This window comes from Argopecten irradians, chromosome 13, assembly GCF_041381155.1.
Source record: "Argopecten irradians isolate NY chromosome 13, Ai_NY, whole genome shotgun sequence".
NCBI classification, from domain to species: domain Eukaryota; kingdom Metazoa; phylum Mollusca; class Bivalvia; order Pectinida; family Pectinidae; genus Argopecten; species Argopecten irradians.
Window position 1 is genome coordinate 31,748,568 of NC_091146.1, and position 20,127 is coordinate 31,768,694.

Genomic DNA, 20,127 nt, shown 5'->3' on the forward strand with positions numbered 1-20,127 from the left:
AGCTCGGCTGAAACAGAAGAAATGAATAAATAAATGATTAAATAACTAAAATGAATGAGTGAAAGTAGCTGATTAATGAACACAAAAACAGAAAGTGTTTTATATAGATCGATTAGGTTTCATGGCCGTTTAAGAATGTGTCAACTGTACTTGGAGGAACCCAGAGTACCCAAATGAAAACCACCGACCTACAGCCTAAATATATTACCTATTCCTGACCAGTCTTAAACACTTTATAGTGAAAAAGAAGACTATACTGTATATTTTACAGAACCAAACAACACTATATATCCATATGATGAATAAATACATAAAATATTTGAGATACATTTACAGATAAATAGATTAGTGATTATGATAAATAGATAAATACAGGTAAAGAGATAATGCCTATGCTTGAATAACTCCTAATCACAGTGTATCACGCGGGTTCATAGAAGTGTACTAAATATCATTGAAGTACACATCATATTCTAAGTCAGCTGACTTCTTACATGTACCCCCCCCCTCGGCCAGGACCCTAGCCCCTGTGTCATACGTCCCCAAACCCCTGTGTCATAATCGTGACATAAACATCTTCTGTATAATCACTTTCTACGATATTGGTTCATATGCTAAGCTATATTAACAACATATGTGTAATGTGATTTTTTTTAACAAAATCCTCCAATTTACAGTGTTTTTATGAAGACAGGAAGGCCTCCGTATTAAAAATAACTACCAAATATGTATAAAGGACAAGCAAAATACCTTCAACATTCGATTTCAAGTCAAAAACATGCAGATTGGGTTTAGTCAAATGGTGTCCAGGGACGCTGAATGATGAAAACGTCATATCCGGTTGTCATCCTATAGAGACCGCAGAAACAAATGATTTCGCTATATACGATATATTAACGTTTGCCACTGTCCAGGTTATATGGAGTTTTCAAGTCTGGTCACCTGTCACTAATTTTGAAGAATAGCATCTGGCGTACCTGTGAATAAAAAGAAATAAAGATCTACCATCTAACTAAACTTTTATGTGGGGGGTTCCATCTTATGTTGAATTCCGCACCAAAAATTGACCAAAATATTCATGAAATTCCAATATTGATTACCTCCCCCTGTCAGACACACACTTGACAGAATTTTAAAATTTCTTTACATATTTTACATCTACATGTAGTGCCCTACCCACACATTAAACATTTGAAACTGATGCGCCCTGAATACCCAATCAGCAGGCTCCGAAATATTCACCTCTATATGAAATCTTTTGCCCGAAAGGGGATTTCCAGGAATCTATTTTTGGTTTGATTCTGCGGTCCCTATAATACATGTTACAAGAAAATGAGAAAGAACATAGGACACAACAGAAAACAATACCATCCTCCCATCTCATAAATAAATACAAAATGCTTTCTTCATAGGCCAAAACACTTGTTAGAAGTGTCTGTTAACACTTCGTCCTGCATGCTTAAGGCCGGAGAATAATTTAGGTCTGTATAACTACTACTTGTTAGTTTCAAATGAATCGTACCTGCTGCCCCTCATATTCGACCTTAAATAAATGACGTTGGAATTGTACCTACTGCCCTTATAACAAATATCGTTTAAGGCGAGTAAATATAGTATTTTATATTTTCTCTTCGTCCCAACTGAATATCTTGTTTCCAATGTCTCCCTTGATACTAACTCACTTCTGGTCGTTGAGTTCAGCTTTCCACCTACTAAGGAAGTCTCAGTATTTTTTGATCCAGCTTATAGTTCAACATAAAGGCAGTTGAGACGAATCTCTTATTCGGTAATGACTAATGTTATATAAAGACGATATGGACATTTTTGATCTGTATGCCATGGATGGAGGGAACCCTTTCTTTGCATACTGGATTCATTACTAGTAACCTTTTGGAACTTAAAAAATATATCTTCTATATACACACAGTTTTTGGTAATTAAACATCGATGAAAAAATATTCATAACTTTAAACTTCCACATTCAAATTTTATATCAAATAAATATAAGATGTTTTTACAGTTATATGCTCCAACATCACATTATACCTTATGTATTAAGCTATGTACTTACTGTTTTTAGAGAAAGAACTCATACAGGCTATGCCTGTTGTTCGATCCTTTTTTCAAAATGTTCTGAAATAAAATTTGTTGAAATGATATCTTATCCGTAATCAGTATAATATGACCGGAGGATGTTTCTTAATTCGCTGACTGGACTGATATTCCTTTAACAACCAGTGACGATGTCTTTTATTGCATGTTCCAGCATGACGACACCAGTAAAATAAAGACGCGCTCCACCATTAACAGAAGACAAAACACCTGCACACCGCAGTCTTCCTCGACGCCACATTCCACACACAAACATCACATTACATATATAGGTGACCGTTCTTGTATATTCTTATCTGATAATAAGCCCTCATTGGCAATAATGACATATTTAAGCCATTTTGGACCAAACAAGGCCAAATACGTAACTGGAAACATCTCCAAAATAAAAAAGTTTCCTGACGAATTATGGAGGAGCTACATAGCTCACTAGTAAAAGTCTATATTCCACACATGCGTCGATTACATGAGAATTGAGCCCCAGCGTACACAGTTCCAGTCATTAAATAATTCATATCTGAAAATAATATCCCCATACACCTGACAGCATTATTTCTTTCCAAAATTGCTTTCCTGTACCTGTCTCTCTGGTCTCATGGACCGACACACTTGCTTTGCTTTTGAATTGGTTCTTGCAATGTCAGGTATGTTGCAGACCAAATATTTCCGTTACTATAGAGCAGAATTGCCCCTACTCCTAACGACTCTTTTGGACCGAGCCCCATGTTTATAGAAAATTGTTAAAGATGTTACAGACAAATAGGAACCAAAACGTTTAACCCTACAACAAAAATATCATTGTGGATCTAGTGGATCCCCCCACCATGAGAAATTGGTATCCCTTGCTCTAAAATTGATGTTTAAGACCACATTTGGTTACAATTCATCAAATCGTTAAAGATGCTCCACCGCCGACAGACCATAAATAATGTTCATCATTTTAACAATAATTGGTGTTTAATCGGGTATATGTATGTCTAATTAACACAAAATACAATATGAAATATTTTGTTTTGCCTTTGGTGCATGCGCAATCGGTACTTACATGATATAGGAGAAAGTGGCACGGAATTGTTTCGGGATGCAATTAATTCTTTTTAATATTTTTAACTTAAAGTGAAATAAGAAGCTCAAACTTTTCAATGGTGGTAATGGTGTAAAGTAAGTAACTTTTGTAACTGAAGAAAAATACTAAATCGTCTGCTCCTGTTTTTGATAGTGAAAAAAATACCATTTGTCAGCGGTGGAGCATCTTTAACCCCTTAACTCCCAAGAATTTTTAGCAGAGTTCTCGAAAATCTGACATTTTCTTTCAAAGTGATTTTTCACCCTTTTGCAGCAATATTTTTGGTAATCAACCCATATATATTTAGAAACTTCAGATCACAACCTTTTCAAATTTTGTAAGAAAAATGGTGTTTTCACATTAACAACCGAAATTTTGGACTTTTACAAAAAAGTTAAAGTTTCTTACATTTATAACTCTAAAGACAATGAAAGTTTTTTAGATGTCAATTTATCAACCTAACAATCAAGTATATTATTGCAGAAAGGTTAAAAATTTTATCGAATGCCATAATTTCAATTTAATTTTGCATATTACCATGGTTACCAACAAAATTAAAAACCGATGATTTTTGAAAATGCTTAAATTAGTGTTTCACATGTCTTGCTTCATCTAGAGAAAATGTGTTCTATATTTAACAGGCTTGGTGATCTTTTACCTTTCGTATTAATTTCAAAAGAGAACGTGGTCAGAATTGGTATCAAATCATTAATCTTTTGCGTAAAAAATGTTACCATGGCAACCAAAATATAAACTACGGAAAAATGCGATTTTACACTGATAGAACCATTTTCACGGGCTTCCAGTTGACTAAAATATCGAAAAAAATGTAATGTGTTGCAAAATCGTTTGTTTGACATGTTACTGTTTATAATATTAAACATTTATATTCATACTCAGATCATTTCAATTTTTTGGAACGCCAAAAACCAACATCATAACCTGTATGTCATTGTAGCAAGCTGGCTTACAAATATTTATCAAGATGTTTAGATAATATATCTAAATATATATTTGTACACAATAAAAAATGCAATGCGGTACTCTCATAGTATACTGCAGTAATTTGTTACTTACCAACATTGTATAATGCTAGTTTCTTTAGTTTATCCACACAAAAGTATCAATATCCATCAAGATAATAAATGAATACAGAGTAAAAGACTAGCAGACAGCGTTTTTTCTTGACATAATTTGTGTATTCTACATGTACATGTACTCATAATAATTTGCATGTTATTTTTTTAAAGACAAAAACGCATATACATATTCTATATATGATAGAAATACAAACCATCTCTATTAATCATTTATTATCTGTGTGTTCTATGTCCAGTTCTATATTGCTTGGTTACCAAAAAGACAACCTTATATATATATATATATATATATATATTGGTAGAAGCCCTCACTTTTTCCCAGATATACATCTATATAAATTTGCAAAAAAAATGCATTGTACATATATGCGTATATGTGATGTATACCTTGTCCATATTGTAGATACCATGTAATGTAGTCGCTAAAACTGTCTATATTGTTAGGCTTTTTTAAATAAATTTTTTTGTCTATATATTTGGCAAAATAAAAAAGAAGCCTAATAATATAGGCAGGTTTAGCGGACTACATGTAATGCACATACATATATATATGTGTTATCTCTTGACCATATTGGTTATACAAGTGCAATGTCTACAAACATGCATATGTATATGTGTTAAATTATGTATTGACCATAAAGTAGATACATGTACACTGTCGTGTCTATACATGTATGTTTTATGTATTTACCATATTCTATTGTAGATGCACTGCAATGACTACACATGTATATGTCTTATGTCTTGACCATATTGTAGATACACTGCAGTGTCTACAGATATATGTATGTTATGTACTGACCATATTGTAGATACACTGTAGTGTCTACACATATATGTGTCTTATGTCTTGACCATATTGTAGATACACTGCAGTGTCTACAGATATATGTATGTTATGTACTGACCTTATTGTAGATACACTGCAGTGTCTACAGATATATGTGTGTTATGTACTGACCATATTGTAGATACTCTGCAGTGTCTACAGATATATGTGTGTTATGTCTTGACCATATTGTAGATACACTGCAGTGTCAACAGATATATGTGTGTTATGTACTGACCATATTGTAGATACAATAAAGTGTCAACAGATATATGTGTGTTATGTACTGACCATATTGTAGGTACTCTGCAGTGTCTACACATATATGTGTTATGTACTGACCATATTGTAGATACACTGTGTGTCTATACATGTATATGTTTTATGCATTGACCATATTGTAGATAAACTGCTGTGTCTACACATGAATGATACGCTGCAGTGTTTACATATATGATTCATATCTTTGACATATATGAATGTTATGTCTTGACCATATTACAGTATCTACATAAGCATGTGCATTGCATGTACTATGTCTTATTCAGATTGTAGACACACTGCAGTGCCTACCTGTATATATGTTATGTATTGTCATACACCTATGGTCTTTGTTTAGTCATACTTGTGTGATAACAATTCCAAAGAATTGACTTCACTTTTACTACATGTGCACTTTTGATATAGCTATGAATAAATCCATAAACATGTATCTGAACATTGTTTTCTGACATATGCTCTTTTTACAAATGATTTGCTATGATAAAAAAATGTATAATTTCAACATGAAACAATTCAAAAATCATATATGATTATTTCAATAAAGAAAGCAGAAAGATATGATGAAAATGCTGAGTCTCAGTACAGGGTTATGTTAAATACATCTGACCCCTTTCCAATTTGTGTAACATACATGTACATTTTTTAGCCTAATCTTTTTCTGGACAAATATCAATAGTATCTCTATCACAGAGCATAATATTTTACATTTGTGTCAATTGAAGCATGAAGAACTTTACAGGCAAAATATGTTTATACATTTTGTATCTCTGCTCAAGTTGCCCTGTCACTTCCCATCAGAAAACCATAATTTGGATTACATGTAAATGCATATGCAGTATAAAGAAGATGATGTATAAGATTCAGTTGACTTATTTGTATTATCAGACAACCTGCATTTTTAATGTTTTTAGTGCAAATAGTACATTGCATGTGTCAATCTTTGATTTGAGATTAAGAGCAGAATTTTTATTGATGCTGAATCTATCTGTAATATACATGATGTACATGTATAGGTATGTATATGAAAGGTGTCATTATTCTAAATGATTGTATCTCTGCAACTTTCACTACATAAGTTAACATGATCTATCCAAATTGAACACTTTTTGAAGAATTGTAAAAAAAATGTAGAACTTTGTGTTTGTGTCAGGATCCCCCTAAAATTTCAAAACATAGATTCCTTTGTTTTCATTTCATATGTTTTGTTTACATGTCAATAGACTATTTTTGCTAAACTGTACTGGATTAATTAGTTGACCTCCTCCTGGAGGACATTTCTAGTTTGTATTTGAAGAACAAATTCATTACAGTAAAATTTGAAGAATCATATTTTAAAAAAAATATATAAAAAATGATCTGGATATTAAATATCATTATAGATTATCTAATAAATTTTCATTGACACTTAAATTGTTTATTTCCATTACTTGTAATCGGTAATTTTCTAAATATCAAACAAAATGTATATATTTAAAATAAAGATAAGATATCATAGTCAGTATTTGAAGTTAATCTAGTATTCCAATCCACAAAATATGTATGGGTATATATATCGTATCAATGTTTTTTTTATATTTACACGGCATGTACATGTAGCTTATGTATATATGTGTTTAGTTCTATTGGTATTGATACAAATTAATATTTACGATGAGGTTACGGCATATTAGGTACAATGTATATACTTACACGCATGCACATTGTACATATATGTGTCACGTACGTACAGTAGATCTACATGTATATCGGCTGATAACACATCCATGTTAATTAGGTCCTCAGTGATTATGAAAGTGTCACTCATAAGATGTCCTAGTCAATCAATACTAACAATTTAGCTATAAACATTCGGGCCACCATAGAAAATAATCGGCGTCGGACACGTGTGCTTCAACACATGTAACTTTTAGAGATGAAAGTCCGGGGAAATCCCCGTTACTATAAATAGTTTTGTCTGTCGTCGTCAAGATATATTTGCTGAATTAATTTATTTTTTGAATACAGTCAAAGAAATCACTGTAAACATCTTTCTTGACATTTTTGCGTAAGATTTCAGAGGTTTTTTTAACTGCAAAATTGAGGACCGTTATCCGTGTGTTCTGGTAAAGTCGCCGATCGGTTTCGCACAGGTGCTTGTGAAACCGATCAACGTCAAGTCGTGGGACTGAGCAATTTTCCGTGGATGCATCTGTTGATTTATGGAGTCGTTGTATTGTTAATATGGTATGTTATGAATGATAAATTTGTGTATATTGTTCAGTATTTTCCTGACTTTCATCGTATCTATAAGTTATGCCAGATTGGTGAGAAAAAATGGTTAAAACTGACCACATATTGCTATGTATCGCGTAAAACCACACATCACACGTACTTTTTAGATGAAATCTTTGTTTTTGAAAAAAATGTTTGTAGATATTGCAAGATAAATATAAAATTGGGATACTAAGTTATCAACAGTATGAAGTTCAAGCATTATTTTTCAGTACTTTTTGATTAGCAAGGGATTCCATATCGGGTCCGTGCACTGAATGTTACGCCGACAGAAAGACGACGTCATCAATTTAAAATGTTCCGTTTTTCAGTCTGCATCTTTTTTAAACTCAATAAAACATCATGAAGACATTGTTAAATGAAAATTTCTTAAGGACACAAACTATTACTTGTTATCTCTAGTTTTAGCAGATATAATCAGTATCTCGATAGCTCCTAAAATAAGGGAGTTACGACGATTGGCGGATCGCCAGCTGTCAATCAAACTGCTTGGTACCGACCCCTTTTGCACGTGACCTTAGCCGCCAATTCGAATGCTCCGACATCACAGCCATTTGTTTATGTCAACACTGTAGACTTGTACGGCGTGTGTAATTTGAAAATGCGGGTTAGCGTTGGTGTTGGGATAAATATAACAGCAACAATCGACATCCTGATAAATTTGTTAGAAATGTTTTATTAAACCCCTTTCCTGAACCTGGAAGATCGCTGGACAATTGGATAAAACCGCCCGAGGCAACAGCTGATGTTCTGAAAGCACGTCTACGTGTTTTACACATGTTTTCAAAGGTAAAACTGTAGGCCTATGTAAGTAACTCATAAAATATTCTGTTGTGCATATGTCATATTTTTACAGATCATCAAGAAGTGTTAGCTCTAAATTTATTACTATCAAGACCTACTGATTTCTGAAGGTATAAAGTCGGTAACGTGTGTGGCCGTGACATAGGCCCAAAGTGTACAATACCAGAGACTAGCTAAAGTTATAGTTATTAGATACATGTTCATGCATGTGTATGGTTTAGACGAACATATATTTTGTCAGTAGGGCCTCGTTATGTCTGTATTAATGGTTTATATACAATGTACGATTGCCATGGGTACTTTTGTACATTAATGTCATTCTAATTCCAATTTTGTTAAAAAAAAAATATGACAAGTCAAGTGAATATACAATGTATAGCCTAGTGACTAGATAAAATCAAAGATTCAATGATGCATTATCAGTACTAGTTAGTGCATTTTTATAGGGAGTGAAAATACTGTGTACATGTAGTACATACATTAATATTCCTAACACACTGAAACCTTTACACAATGCATTTAAGTTTCTGATTTATGTAAAACTTCCTGAGATGAAAAAAAAACTTAGTCCCTCTTATAATTAAAGTTGCTTGAAAGTAATTATTTGAACTCTTACACTATATACTGTATATATATTTTTTAATCCTGATCATCACTTTAAACATGGAGGGCCAACCATCCCTGATCCACAGTCTGTTTCATTATATAATGTTTTAAAGTACATATTTGATAATGCAATAGAATATACTTAATTAAATGATATATTTTAAGCAGATTATTGAATTTTTTTTCTTCTTCAAATTTTCATATACATGTTGCATTCCAAAATCTATACCCAACCTTTCTTAATAATTCATGTATTTAATGTCTCTTATTATTGAAATGTGACCTAAATATTTGTTTTAATCTGATGTATTGTACTTTTATGTACAAGCTTGCCATACCCTGCTGAAAACAGCTTTGAGAAGTGATACATATATCATATATGTATAGTTACAATATTAGTCATATTGATTTTATCATTTGTTGCATCATGTCTGTGATTTTTTTTTTTATAATTTGTGTACATGTATATTAATCAGTCTTATAGTCATTGTGATGTCTGATTTGATTTATTTATAGACCCTAATTTCAATTTTTCATGAACATTTCTTAACTTAACTTAAGAAATATTAAGTTATCCTTAACTTAAAAGTTTCCAATGTAGAGCATTTCATCTAAGTTATTGGAAAATCTAAAGCTAAGAAATTTTTCTTACCAGGTCACAGGTATCTTCTGTAAAGAAGTGAACCCTATTGGAAAATGATACTTGCTGGATATCAGCTAAATTGAAAATTGACTGAGAGATATGCAATAAATAAAGACATGGAATTAATTTTTTTCTGTTTATTTATTTTCAAACAGAGTGCCATTGATTGGGGAACAAGTTGAAGAGGAAAACATACAACCAGGTTGTAAATGTCAGTCATGAAAGAGTTGACATATTCAGCACATATATACATGTACAGTTACAACTATCTTGGTGAGGATCATGATAAGTGCCAGTACATTGGAACAGTCCATCCATGCTGTAAAGTAAAACATTTAATTCATGTATATTCAGTGTACTTTTAATGAACATTTAATGCATATATTGTATATGAATTGAATAAAATATTAATTTATCAATTGTATGTATTTCAACATTTGTAGTGTTATAATGACAATAGATACAAATTTTTCTATTAATTACACTACAATATATTAAAATTCTAATGAACATCATATACAAATATTTGCAACAAACCTATCTTAATATGATTAATTTAACCATAAAGATATAGGCATATTGATATATTTGCAGGTGCTTATAAATGATGCAGATATCAATTACATTAGTTCTGTCCTGTTTAATGCATTGCACATCAATATTCTACCTTTATTAATACTCTGTGATTTTTTTGTATTATTGATTTTTAAATTTATATGTTCATTAAATCATTAAATTTATTTACTGTCTAGTTAAGTGTTTTATTTATGAAAAATATTCTGCCATGATTATTAGGCCTACCTCAACATATATTTAAAAAAAAAAGTTTAAAAATATAGGGCCCTATTAGGCTTTTGAAAAATGGCCTACAGACCATTCCACACACAATAAGTACTAACCATGCTTTAAACCATGAATAATGAATGTCATTCAACACGGTTTTAGAAAGCGATATGCCTACTTCAATATTTACAGAATGCGGGTGCTCTGACTTGCATTGACTGCAATATACATGTGTGAAAGTTTGCAAAATATCAATTGACAATTTCACAGTTTTTATTTTAAAATCACTGACAAACGATATTGTCCTTCGTTTTTGTTGAAAGATTGGTTAATAAGGTAATCATGGATGAAAAGTCATCTGAAAATTAGGCGGTCGCCATCTTGTTTACATTGCCGATGTCGGAGCAAACAGGAGTGATCTCCCTTGAATCGTTGGGGGCGTGGCTTAAACATCGGCTGGCGATCCGCCAATTCGTTCAACACCGACACGTTATTGGCGTAGTTTGGCGTATCTGGGAGTTAAGGGGTTAAAGTTTGCCATCATGAACCCCCCCAAACTCTTTGATATGTTCTATCCTAATATTTCGATATAGATGATTATGAAAACCTTATACAGCAGCCAAGATTGAACTTCACTTTATACATGCAGATTTTAAAATAACCCAAACTCAAATAATAATAAAAAAACAATTGTCCATCAAGTAAGATTGGCAACAACAAAAAATCAGCAATACACTTTTCAAAGTAGTCTACAGTGGTATCCCTAGCGTGAAATTATAAGCACGCCTAATGACGTGCGAACGCCGAAAATCTTAAGATATTGTGGACAAACACGGGAAATATGTGATTTATATTGTGTCAGACACAAGAAGTTAACTTCCGACTTATGAAGGAATTATGGAACCCACAGGTAAAGGTTTATTATCCAAACAGGCGTCGATTTCATGCGAAATCAGCTAAACCGTTCTCCAGTCACAAAAAGTTTCATCTATAAACAAGGAATGCCCTAACACCGGTTTTGTTTCTTACCAATATTGCCTTACTGCACCCGTCTCTCTGGCCTCGGGAACCGTTGTCTCTATTTTGGTGGGACCTAGGGGTTTGGTTGTGTTAGTTTAATGTCCTATTAACAATTAGTGTCATTTAAGGACATGCCAAATTTGTTTGGCACTGCCTCACTTTTGGCCTTGAGTTGAGCGTTCGCCCTTATGAGGAAGGCCTTGGGTTCTGTCCCCTGGCCGAGACACACCAAAGTCTATAAAAGTGGTAGTTTCTGCTCCTGCTTAGCGCTCGGCATACAGGGAGTGGGACGACTGGTTCGCCCGTTGTCAGTATAATGTGACCGGTTGGGGTGTGTTGCTTGGTGTCTTCGGCGGCATGCTTCAGTGATATAGCACTATAAAAAGGGCAACAGTTCCACTATACAAGAAGACACTACATGAATATAACACAGTCTCCCAAAACACGCACCTCGCAACACACCGCATACATGGGAGGCTGTCCTTATATGACCATAGCTGTTAACAGGACGTTAATTAATCAAACAAACAACCAAACAATGTTGGTGCAGCAAAGCCACTGACCAGAGGTCAGCTCCTGGCAACTGATCATATAGGATTTGAACTCGCTAACCAGAAGTGGAGGGCTTGTGGTAATATGTCAGGACATCTTAACCACTCGGCCACCACGGCCCCTTTCAGCCCTAAGGGACCGGGCCTTTATCAAGAATAGTTTTCCTTTCAATCAAAGGTGATGCAGACAAATATGAACCAAATTATTTTATCCTCATCCTCATCATCATGGCCACCCATCATCAATGCTGTAATCATTCATCATCATCCTCATCATTTTTATTATCCTCTCATCATCATTGTCATTCATCATCCTTATCATTCATCAGCATCATCATATATAACTCATCCTCATTTTCATAATCACTCATCATTATCATAGGTCCTTTCAAATCTTCCTTAGTAATATTAATGATCCTAATTAATTAACTAAACATAATTGAGCTGTTGGTATAAATAAAGGCATCACACAACATTCATACCACTTACACCACATACACGCACCTACTCGCACATACATATATTCTATTTTTCTCACAAACAAGAAAAGTCCTCACTTACATACTCATCTTTACACACATACATACACATTAGAAGAAACAAGAAAAGGAAAAGAGAAAAAAAGTAGTAAACAATAGATTGGGAAAGAAAGGAAGAGAACAGAGAAAGAGACTGGGCTAGAGACAAAAAAAACTTTGATGTTTTTCCATTAATGTGGCATTTATGCTCGGTGAACATGAGTTTTGCTTGGAATTGTTAAGACGTATGTGTTAGAATTTTAAGAATAATTAAATAAAATAAAATAAAAAGATCAATAATAATCAAGCCTATGAATATGTCTGCCCTTATATATTACAATTATGCAATAATATGTACTAGTATAAGTATATATTCATACAAACAAATATATACAGGAAATAAATGTGCTTATAACTTTGATATTTTTCCATTAATGTGGCATTTGTGCTCGGTGAACATGAGTTTTGCTTGGAAATGTTAAGACGTATGTGTTAGAATTTTAAGAATACTTAAATAAAATAGAATAAAAAGATCAATAATAATCAAGCTTATAAATATGCCTGCCCTTATATATTATAATTATATGTACCAGACAGTATAAGTATATATTCATACAAACAAATATATACAGGAAATCAATGTGCTTATAATTTCGTGAGTTTTTCATTCTGTATATATTATTAAGTGTTGTAAATAAATTGTAACTAAATATCAATTTTGACCAATCAGAAGGTAGGAAATGGCAGCCATGTTTTCGCAATCGGTCACGAAAATTCAATTGCACATCTCTTCACTCCTCCTAATACTCCCGTGAAGTTTCATTGCACTCCGACATGTTCAATAAATAATTTTGTCCAATCAGAAGCCAGGAGATGGCGGCTGTGTTTGTCACTCGGCGAAAACCTGGACGAATGTTTTTTTGTCATTTTATATTTTCTTCATTAATCTTTTGAAAACTATAAGGTTGGATGAATCGTTCAAATGGCTTCAGATGCCTTATTAACGTTAGTTATAACAGAGAAATTATGTACTGTAAAATTGTTTTTTTTACGCTTAATACATGCTTAGATGGAAACATACAATATACTTGCAGAAATCGCTTAACAAACCCTGTAAAAATGAGAAATGAAATTGTAGACCAGAATATGGCGTCATAGGCCACTGTATAATAGACGAAAGATAAATATTATGATTTTTGGCTGCCCAAAATCATTTTTATCTGTTACTGTAACTGTGCTTCTGAAATTAAAACCTATGCATTGAAAGTAATGTGATTCTCAAAATTTTGGTAACTGTTTGTGGCGCACAACATAATAAACACTATTCTTGATTCGTGATTATGAAAAATACGGCACATATAACTTAAATGTAAATTGTTGCATAGGGATTGAAAAGGAAATCAAATTGATTAGCATTATGGATTGTTACCTCTCTACTCTTATTGCTGAATGTACTGTGAAGTGACAAAAAACAATTCTTAATAATATTGAAAAAATATTACAGAACACATATACGATCAAGAGATTTTGATATATCCAATTTAGTGAGAAAAGAGTAGGTTACCAATTAACGCAGAACCGGTTATTTTCAAGTATCAAAATATTTGCAATTTGAAGTTAAAACATTGCAATTAAATTTTAACAGTTTTAAATATTTGCGGTCTTGCATTAACGATATATATACACGACTAATTTATCAATATTTTTCAGATCATAGCATTTGTTTACATTGTCTGTTGACCTATTCCCATTGTGTTACCATCTAACAATTAAATATTCTGAATTCATATATTATAAATACATATCAAAGCAGCTACATCGAAATGGAAAAAAAACTTCCTGAAATACAGAAAAACCGGAAACAAGTATTGGGAAAACGCTATGAAGGAATAACTGCGGAAGGTTCGTAAGTAGCTTCAAACTACACATATATGTAATTGGACATTAAAAGTGAACTGTGCGTTACATAATGAGATCCTAGTATATGTGTATATTCATTGTTTTAAAAGTCATTGTATGCAGAGGAGTCGCGTCAATCTATACTAAGCCCTTTCCCGAGATGACCTGTTGAATAGTTTAAAGCAAGAGGACATGAAGTGGATACACAGTAGAGTCCTGATTTTTATCCTTTTCCATAGCTCGTTCGAACAGCATATCTTTCCTGAAAAGAAACGTCAACAGTTGACCGCAATATTGATCAGCAAAGTCTTAGAAGAAGCCTTACCGTTAATTCGGCGTTACCTTGAAAACGAGGCTCAATCCAGCAGACGACAGTTTGACGGGATCAAGGAAACATTCAGCATTGTTCAGGCCGAGTTGGAAATTACTAAGAGGCAGATCAAAGAGTTACATGCTTTGTTGGAAGGTAACGTGATATTATCTTTTAGCTTTTGAATTGTCTCAATATTGGGGAACCCTGCATTGGAAACATTAAACATGTAGTATCAAATAATTTTCTTTTCCTGGTTTTTTTTCTTGGTGAATTCAATTTGATCCACACTATTCCATCAACTGAATATCAAAACTTTTTTCTTGCGTAGATTATTTTTAATACAGATCAGATTAAAATTCAATATATTTAATTCCAGATCTATGCAGACCATGCTGGGAATATTATCATGGCTACTGCTACAGGATTATACAAACACGCGCTACTTATGAAGATGCCCGGGTAAGTTTTAATTCATGCACTCCTTAAATTCATGATAACCGGTTCCAGCCTTTGAATAGGAAAAAGTTTGCATGTGTCTTCAGGGATGCACGAGTTTAAGATTAATGCAAACAATGCGCGTTTGCATTGAAGTGACACTATTCATCACCAATATTTATATATAATGAGGTGGAATGATACATATGTTTATGAACAGGTTGTCTAGGTAGATAAATAAAATGTGTATTTTATGAAAGTGCATCTTGTGAAATGTTTAAGAGAATTAGAAGTGTATAAGCCTAGCGGCTATACCGAATGTCTAGTCATGCCTACATGTAGGTCAAAAGGTACAGTGGCGCATATTGGTTAATATTCACTTATCATAAATAATTCAAAAACAATACAAAAGCACCACACAAATGCTTATCAAATAATATTGAAAGCCACCAATGTAAGAAGAAATAGATGTTTACGATGACTACAGAAACCGGAAAAGTCAAATGACCTTTTTCCTAAAAATACTTACGGAACGCGGTGATTAAAGATAACATTGGGTTTACCACATTGGGTTTACTACTAACAAGCACTGGATTAAAATTGATAATATGACGAAATACGGAGCACTCTACTGAATAAAAGATAACATGTCAAAATGATCGCCAAGTTGTGGCGTATATAACATTAAGGTACACATTGTCAAGAACCAACACATTTAGAAGGGGCAGGGAAAGTCAATTACGATAAATGTCAGTGATTAACTAATAGCAGTTTGTAACATGATTTTCGCTGAAAGATGTTGTATGTGTAACTTCTTGTTTAACACTAACTGTAACGGTAGCCTAACAGTGTTTGGACAAACAGATTAAAAAAACTAGTCTTATATTATGGCGCAAGAAAGACCTTATTTTTTCTGTATAAGATTGCCCTGGCAGTAGGGAGACATGACGATGTCTTGGGTAAATAAATCACCATGTCTCCCTACCGCCAGGGCAATAATATAAGACGTTTTCATATGTGGATATGAAGGATAGGGATATTCTGCCCGAGGGTCACAAAATGTTGTAAACCCCCAGGCTTCCCTATTCATCATATCCACGTATGAAAGAGTATTTGTTCTCTCACACCTCGATGTTTTATTGCAATTTTACTACTATGATTTCCCGCCATGAATTGATTTTGAAATTAATTCGAAAGAAAAATATGAAAATTGCTTGATCTTTTCAACTCAATTCCTTTTGTTTGTATCTGTTGAAGTACATCCATCTTATTTTCTGAAAATAGTGTTAAAATATTCCCCCCAAAATAGTAACTTTGGTATAACGCTGTGACGTCACGAGGCTCTATTGCATGGGTAGCCATGCAATACAGCCACAGGCGACATGAGCCAGTATTACACGGGCAGGTATGAGAGAAAAAACTTACATTCTACTAATGCTGTTTGTTATACACATAAACGTTGCACTACAGTGACAATTCTGAATAATATTAATTATTCTTTAGCATTCCCTTTTTGTTTATTTAAATTTGATGTACTATTCCAAATTCCTTGCCATTTCAGGAAGAAATGTAGGATGATAGCCATTGATCTATACTTGAGTATACATGTTTGTAAAAACTGAGGGGCCACGGTGGGCGAGTGGTTAAGATGTCTCGAAATATTACCACAAGCCCTCCCCCTCTGGATGCAGGTTCGAATGCCATGTGGGACAGTTGCCAGGTACTGACCACTGGTCGGTGGTTTTTCTCCAGGTACTCCGATTTTCCTCCACCAACAAACCTGACAAGTCCTTACATGACCCTGGCTGTTACGTTCAACCAAATAAAACCAAAGTAAAAACTGATATATCGTGGATAGTACTCATGTGCTATATTTAAACCTTTCTATATAGGACTGGTGTCAAAGCAGAAATGCGTTTGTTGCTGACGTCACAAGTGAAAAGGAATACAGATTCATAAAGGCGGAATTAAAGAAAAGCGGTCAAAGTAAGTGTCTTACGATTGACCATATGGTTGTTTTCATTAGTGACCCTGTCTTGAGTGACCACCTCTCTTATGCGACCTTATTTTGAGCTTCCCTTGGAGAGTCACTTAGAGTTTGACTGTATGTACAATGTATGGCTGTGTAAATATAAAGTAACCCCTCAGACGAAACAAATTAACAAGTGTCGCAATACGGAACTACATAATAGTTATGTCACAGGATATTCTTTAAAATATTTTTTTAATCTTTTTATATATTTAGAGATTAATCCATATATTTTTTTTTCTACCTTTATTTATTCCCTTTGCTATACATCTTCCAATATCTGTCTAATGCATCCGTTCTTTCGAAACATTAAAGACTATTTTTGTATCACAAGAAAAATACTATCTCGGTGGACAATTGAATCGCACAAGTGATGAATGGATATGGTACAGGACTGGGGAGAAGTTTGTGTTCACCAAATGGCATGTGGAAGACGGGGAACCTAATGATCTCAACAAGGACGAAGATTGTCTACAGATGCAGGGCCATCGCGATTTCAAATGGAACGATGTCTCTTGTACAAGAAATGCTTCTTTCATTTGCAAGAAAAGGTATTCAAACTGCAGATATCAATTATAAATGAACGCGTGTGGTGCGAGCGATTACACATATGTGTAGGTTAAGGTTACATTTTATTTCCTAATCTCATTAGTGTCATCATGCAAGTTATACGCTGACAAGAATGTTTATTTGTAATTTTCAGAGTTTTTGTTATATTTCTTATGTTTTAATTGATGGGATATTATAAAATAAACACGTAATAATTGGATAATTAAAAATATTAATCGAAAACCAGTATGTTCCGATGATAGGCGTCATGGTTTTTTTCTGTCAGACTGAGTGTTTTCTGTCAGTACATTCTGTCATCGCAACATGGATCGGGCGCCATGCATGGCAACGACGGGCCGAATCGTTTAACCAGTGTTAAAACCATCATTGTACTTTTATATCTATAGTCGTCACCGGTTTTTATGTTGTTTAAATGAATTTCAAACATCTTTTCCGGTTACATTTTGAATTTAGTCCGCTCAGCATATGTAAATCAAATGTTTGTTCGCCTCTATGCGACTTTCGTATCACAACATTGAAGAGTTCTACTATCGAGACAAGAACATGAACACATGGTCTACAAAAGTTTGATCCGCGAAATGTTTAGACATTGTCATATATGTCCGTAATGCCAAATTGCAGAAATATATAAAAAAAAAAAAATTAATTTCTTCTTTTTGAAAATATTTCTATATCTAATATATTTTTTTAATTTTGAAAATAATTGGCTATATTTTCATACTAAAATATCTTAAATTGCTGTTTATAGAAATCTCTTTTTTTATGTTACATTTCTATAATATATTCTCATTATTGTGACGAATTCTTTTTTTGTCTTTTACAGTGCATTCGGCAAAGAAGAAAAGACGAGTACCAGTCCACAATGTTGATTCACTCAGTTTCCTCATCCATCCATATATACCAATTTTCATTGAAATAAGAGAATATCTAACTTTGACAAATCTGAAGCTTCTATTTTGTAACCATGGCAACGGTTGATTTTGTAAATGCTTCATTTGTTTTCCGTACCATTACCACTATATACCAATTTGTATTGAAATCAGAAAATATGTTGAACAATCAGAAGACTGGAAATGGCGGCCATGTTTTCTCATTCGTTCACAAAGATTAAAGAGTGTTGCACACTTACGTACAAAACCCCAATACTTATTTGAAGTTTCATGGCAGTCTTTCTATGTTCGACAAATAGTTTTGACCAATCAGAAGCCAGGGAGTGGTGGCCATGTTTGTCATTCGTTCGCGAAAATAAAACGCCCTCTTGCACATGTACGCACCATTCTAATACTCATGTGAAGTTCCATAACATTCCGACACATATCTGTCGAGAAATCATGCGGACAAAATTCACTACAGAAGACACAAAATCATAAATAACCAATGTGTTTAAGGAAATCAATAATTACGAGCAGAAATGGACAAAAGATGATATGTCCCCGCGCTTCGTTTTAAGACATTATGAAAATCCCTTTCGTTAATGCATGACTTGTGAATGTTAACACTAGCTTGTCTCTAGGTGTGAAAGTCACGTGATACTTAATATATGACGCAATTATTCATTAAAGCTGTTTGGTTTATACATTATACATAAACATTATATTGCTAGACTGTAGTTATTTGATGAATTAGTTCAATGCTCATGATTTGATATTTAATTTAAGTTTGAAAATAAGATGAATAAGGACATGTTGCAGGATTTGATATCGCAAGTCTTTTAAAGATGCTCCACCGCCGACAGAGCATGAATGATATTCATTTTTTGAACAAAAATTGGTGTTCAATCGTGTGCATGTATGTCTAATTAACACAAAAATAATATATATATTTTCATTTTGCCTTTGGTGCATGCGCAATCAGTACTTCATTCCATATAGGATATAGTGCGTCGGAATTTTTTCGCGATGCAATTAATTATTTTTCATATTTTTAACTTGACGTAGAATTAGAAGCTCAAACTTTTCAATGGTGGTAATGGTGTAAAGTAAGTTATTTTTGTAACTGAAGAAAAATACTAAATCGTCTGCTCCTGTTTTTGATAGCGAAAACATACTAATTGTCGGCGGTGAAGCATCATCAATTATTAAATTAGTTAGTAATTAATGAAAGAGTATGAATTTGCGAGATGTTATTCTTCAATGAGATATCATCGCAGCATTTATTCAACGCTTTGTATATATATGCCAAGTTCTTAAATACATGTGTATACCTTTCCGCTGACGACCTCTTATTTCTAAGTATTTTCTAAGTATTCACAGATTACACAACTTGTACATTTCGGAACGTATCGTCAGTTACGACA

The 20,127-nt window shown here is 33.4% G+C and overlaps 1 protein-coding gene across 1 annotated transcript; it reads left to right on the plus strand.

The window, feature by feature from the left end:
- Positions 1–14,514: 14,514 nt before the first annotated feature.
- Positions 14,515–18,986, plus strand: LOC138306302 (alpha-N-acetylgalactosamine-specific lectin-like). Its single transcript, XM_069246722.1, has 5 exons — positions 14,515–14,950; positions 15,174–15,256; positions 17,125–17,218; positions 17,596–17,812; positions 18,655–18,986. The coding sequence occupies exons 1-5, from the start codon at positions 14,677–14,679 to the stop codon at positions 18,698–18,700; spliced, it is 714 nt and encodes a 237-aa protein (XP_069102823.1). The 5' UTR covers positions 14,515–14,676; the 3' UTR covers positions 18,701–18,986.
- The last annotated feature ends 1,141 nt before the right edge of the window (positions 18,987–20,127 follow it).

What these genes read in the sequence shown, in the direction of transcription:
- LOC138306302 (XM_069246722.1), top strand. Translation starts at nt 14,677, where the DNA reads ATGAAGTGGATACACAGTAGAGTCCTGATTTTTATCCTTTTCCATAGC. An exon ending in GTTACATGCTTTGTTGGAAG is followed by an intron (nt 14,951 to 15,173) that starts GTAACGTGATAT and finishes ATTTAATTCCAG; the next exon opens with ATCTATGCAGACCATGCTGG. An exon ending in CTACTTATGAAGATGCCCGG is followed by an intron (nt 15,257 to 17,124) that starts GTAAGTTTTAAT and finishes CTTTCTATATAG; the next exon opens with GACTGGTGTCAAAGCAGAAA.